General features: G+C 50.9%; 1 protein-coding gene across 1 annotated transcript in view; it reads left to right on the top strand.

Moving 5' to 3' along the window:
- Positions 1-2,052, top strand: part of LOC111955533 (rho GTPase-activating protein 4) — a 35,373-nt gene that overhangs the window by 27,161 nt on the left and 6,160 nt on the right. The window contains 5 exon segments of the mRNA XM_070436381.1: positions 56-122; positions 125-181; positions 794-899; positions 1,038-1,265; positions 1,891-1,946. Coding sequence (XP_070292482.1) covers positions 56-122; positions 125-181; positions 794-899; positions 1,038-1,265; positions 1,891-1,946 — 514 coding nt within the window.

Raw genomic sequence — 2,052 nt, 5'->3', positions numbered from 1 at the left:
GAAGCAGTGTGTGTGGGTGGTGTTGTGTGTCTATTTGTAGGAGAGGGACCTCTAGGCAGAACAAGTTTGCTGTGGACAATTGAATTTCGTGGCTGGTGTGTTGAAGCTGTACTTCGAAGGACTGACCCACCGCGTTCACTGTATGAATACTACACAGAACTATTGGACTGTGGTTCCGTAAGTCAAAACACCAACACACACCACTTACTGACAAACTACTGACTAATATGTCTGTAACTAAACGACATGTACTGTATGATATACATGCAACTCTCTTCCCTCCACTATTTCTCCCTCTCTCCCTTTCTCTCATGCTCGCTCTTCTCTCATTCGGTCCCTTCTCTCTCTCTACTTCTCCCTCCCTCCCCTTCCCCCTCCCTCCCTCCCTCCCTACCCCTCCCTCCCTCCCTCCTCCCTCCCTCCACCTCACCTCCTCCCTCCCTCCCTCCCTCCACTCTGTGTCTCTCTCTCTCTCCCTCCCTTCTCTCATCTTCTCTCTCCCATCGCATATCTCCTCAATCTCTCTCTCTCTCTCTCTCTCTCTTCTCTCTCTCTCTCTCTCTCTCTCTCTCGTCTAACTCTCTCTCTCTCTGCTCTCTCTCTCTCTCTCTCTCTCGTCCCTCCCCTCCCTCCCCCCTCCCTCCCCTCCCTCCCTCCCTCCCTCCCTCCCTCCCTCCATCCTCCCATCCCTCTACTCGCTCTCCTCGCCTCTCTCTCTCTCTCTCTCTTTCTCTCTCTCTGTGTCTCTCTCTCTCTCCCTCCCTTGCTCTCTCTCTCCCTCTCTCTCTCTCAGAAAACGAGGGATTGGCAGAGAAAGCAGCTCAGATAAAGTCAGTTGTCTCCTCCTTCCCTCGACCTCTCCTTATCGTCATACGTTACCTCTTCGCTTTTCTCAACCAGTACGTTTCAGTTTGCACATTCATGTCCTGTGTGTGTCTTCACAGAGCCAACTCCCTTACACAGCTGTATAACTTGGCGGTGGGTGGGTGTGTGTGCGTGCATGCGTGTGGCTGTGTATGTGTCTGGTGTGTGTGTAGTGTGTCCCAGTACAGCGATGAGAACATGATGCAGCCCTATAACCTGGCGGTGTGTTTCGGGCCGAGCCTCCTGAGAGGGTCGGATTCTGGTGATGTTGTCGCTAGGCAACCACAGGTCAATGACCTCGTCAAGACCATGATCCTCCAGTATGATGTCATCTTCCCGTGCCAATCAGAGCTGCCCGGGCCCGTGTACGAGAAGCACATGACTCTGGAGCAGGAGTACTGGTAAGATAGAGAGAGAGTGAGATAGATAGATACTAACAAATACTGTAGTATCCTGATTTATAAATCAGTTACCATAAAGCACAATCATTTTGTCACATTTAAACATCTCTTAAAGGTGCTGCATGGTCAATCTGACGTCTGCATTGGCTGTGCAGCATCTACAGTGAAACCTCTGCAGAAGTCAGGGCATTCATACTTCTCGTGCTTCGTGGAGCAGAGCTGTTGAGCAGAGCTGTTGAGCAGAGCTGTTGAGCAGAGCTGTTGAGCAGAGCTGTTGAGCAGAGCTGTTGAGCAGAGCTGTTGTGAAGGAAGCTGTCAAGGAAAGTAGCTTGTATTTATACAGACCTCCCTCTCCCACCTACCGGCAACCAATCATGTCAATGTGAAGCTATACGGAGCCTACGGAGCACTCCGCATTGTTACAACATTTGGGAGGTGCACGGCGATGCGGTACAGTGCTCAATTTGGCCTGTAATATGCCTCCGGACGCTCCGCGTCACACCCTCCATACGGATCCTCCCACCACATCGGATCAAGCGTACATTGGCTTCTATGCTGGCACTACTGACGATATTATTTACTTGTGGAACAGAGAGAAAAAGACTGATGTTGTCTCTGTTTGTAGTGAACCAATCACAGAGGAGGGAGATGGGGAGACTGAACAATTCCACATTGAGGATGGTGAGCACGCACATATACACACACACATGCATGCACACACACACATGCATGCACACACACACGCATGCATGCACACACACACACACACACACACACACACACACAC

Source organism: Salvelinus sp. IW2-2015, linkage group LG31, assembly GCF_002910315.2.
Source record: "Salvelinus sp. IW2-2015 linkage group LG31, ASM291031v2, whole genome shotgun sequence".
Taxonomy (NCBI): Eukaryota; Metazoa; Chordata; class Actinopteri; order Salmoniformes; family Salmonidae; genus Salvelinus; species Salvelinus sp. IW2-2015.
The sequence above is the reverse complement of the archived record's forward strand: the minus strand, read 5'-3'. Positions and strand labels throughout refer to the sequence as shown.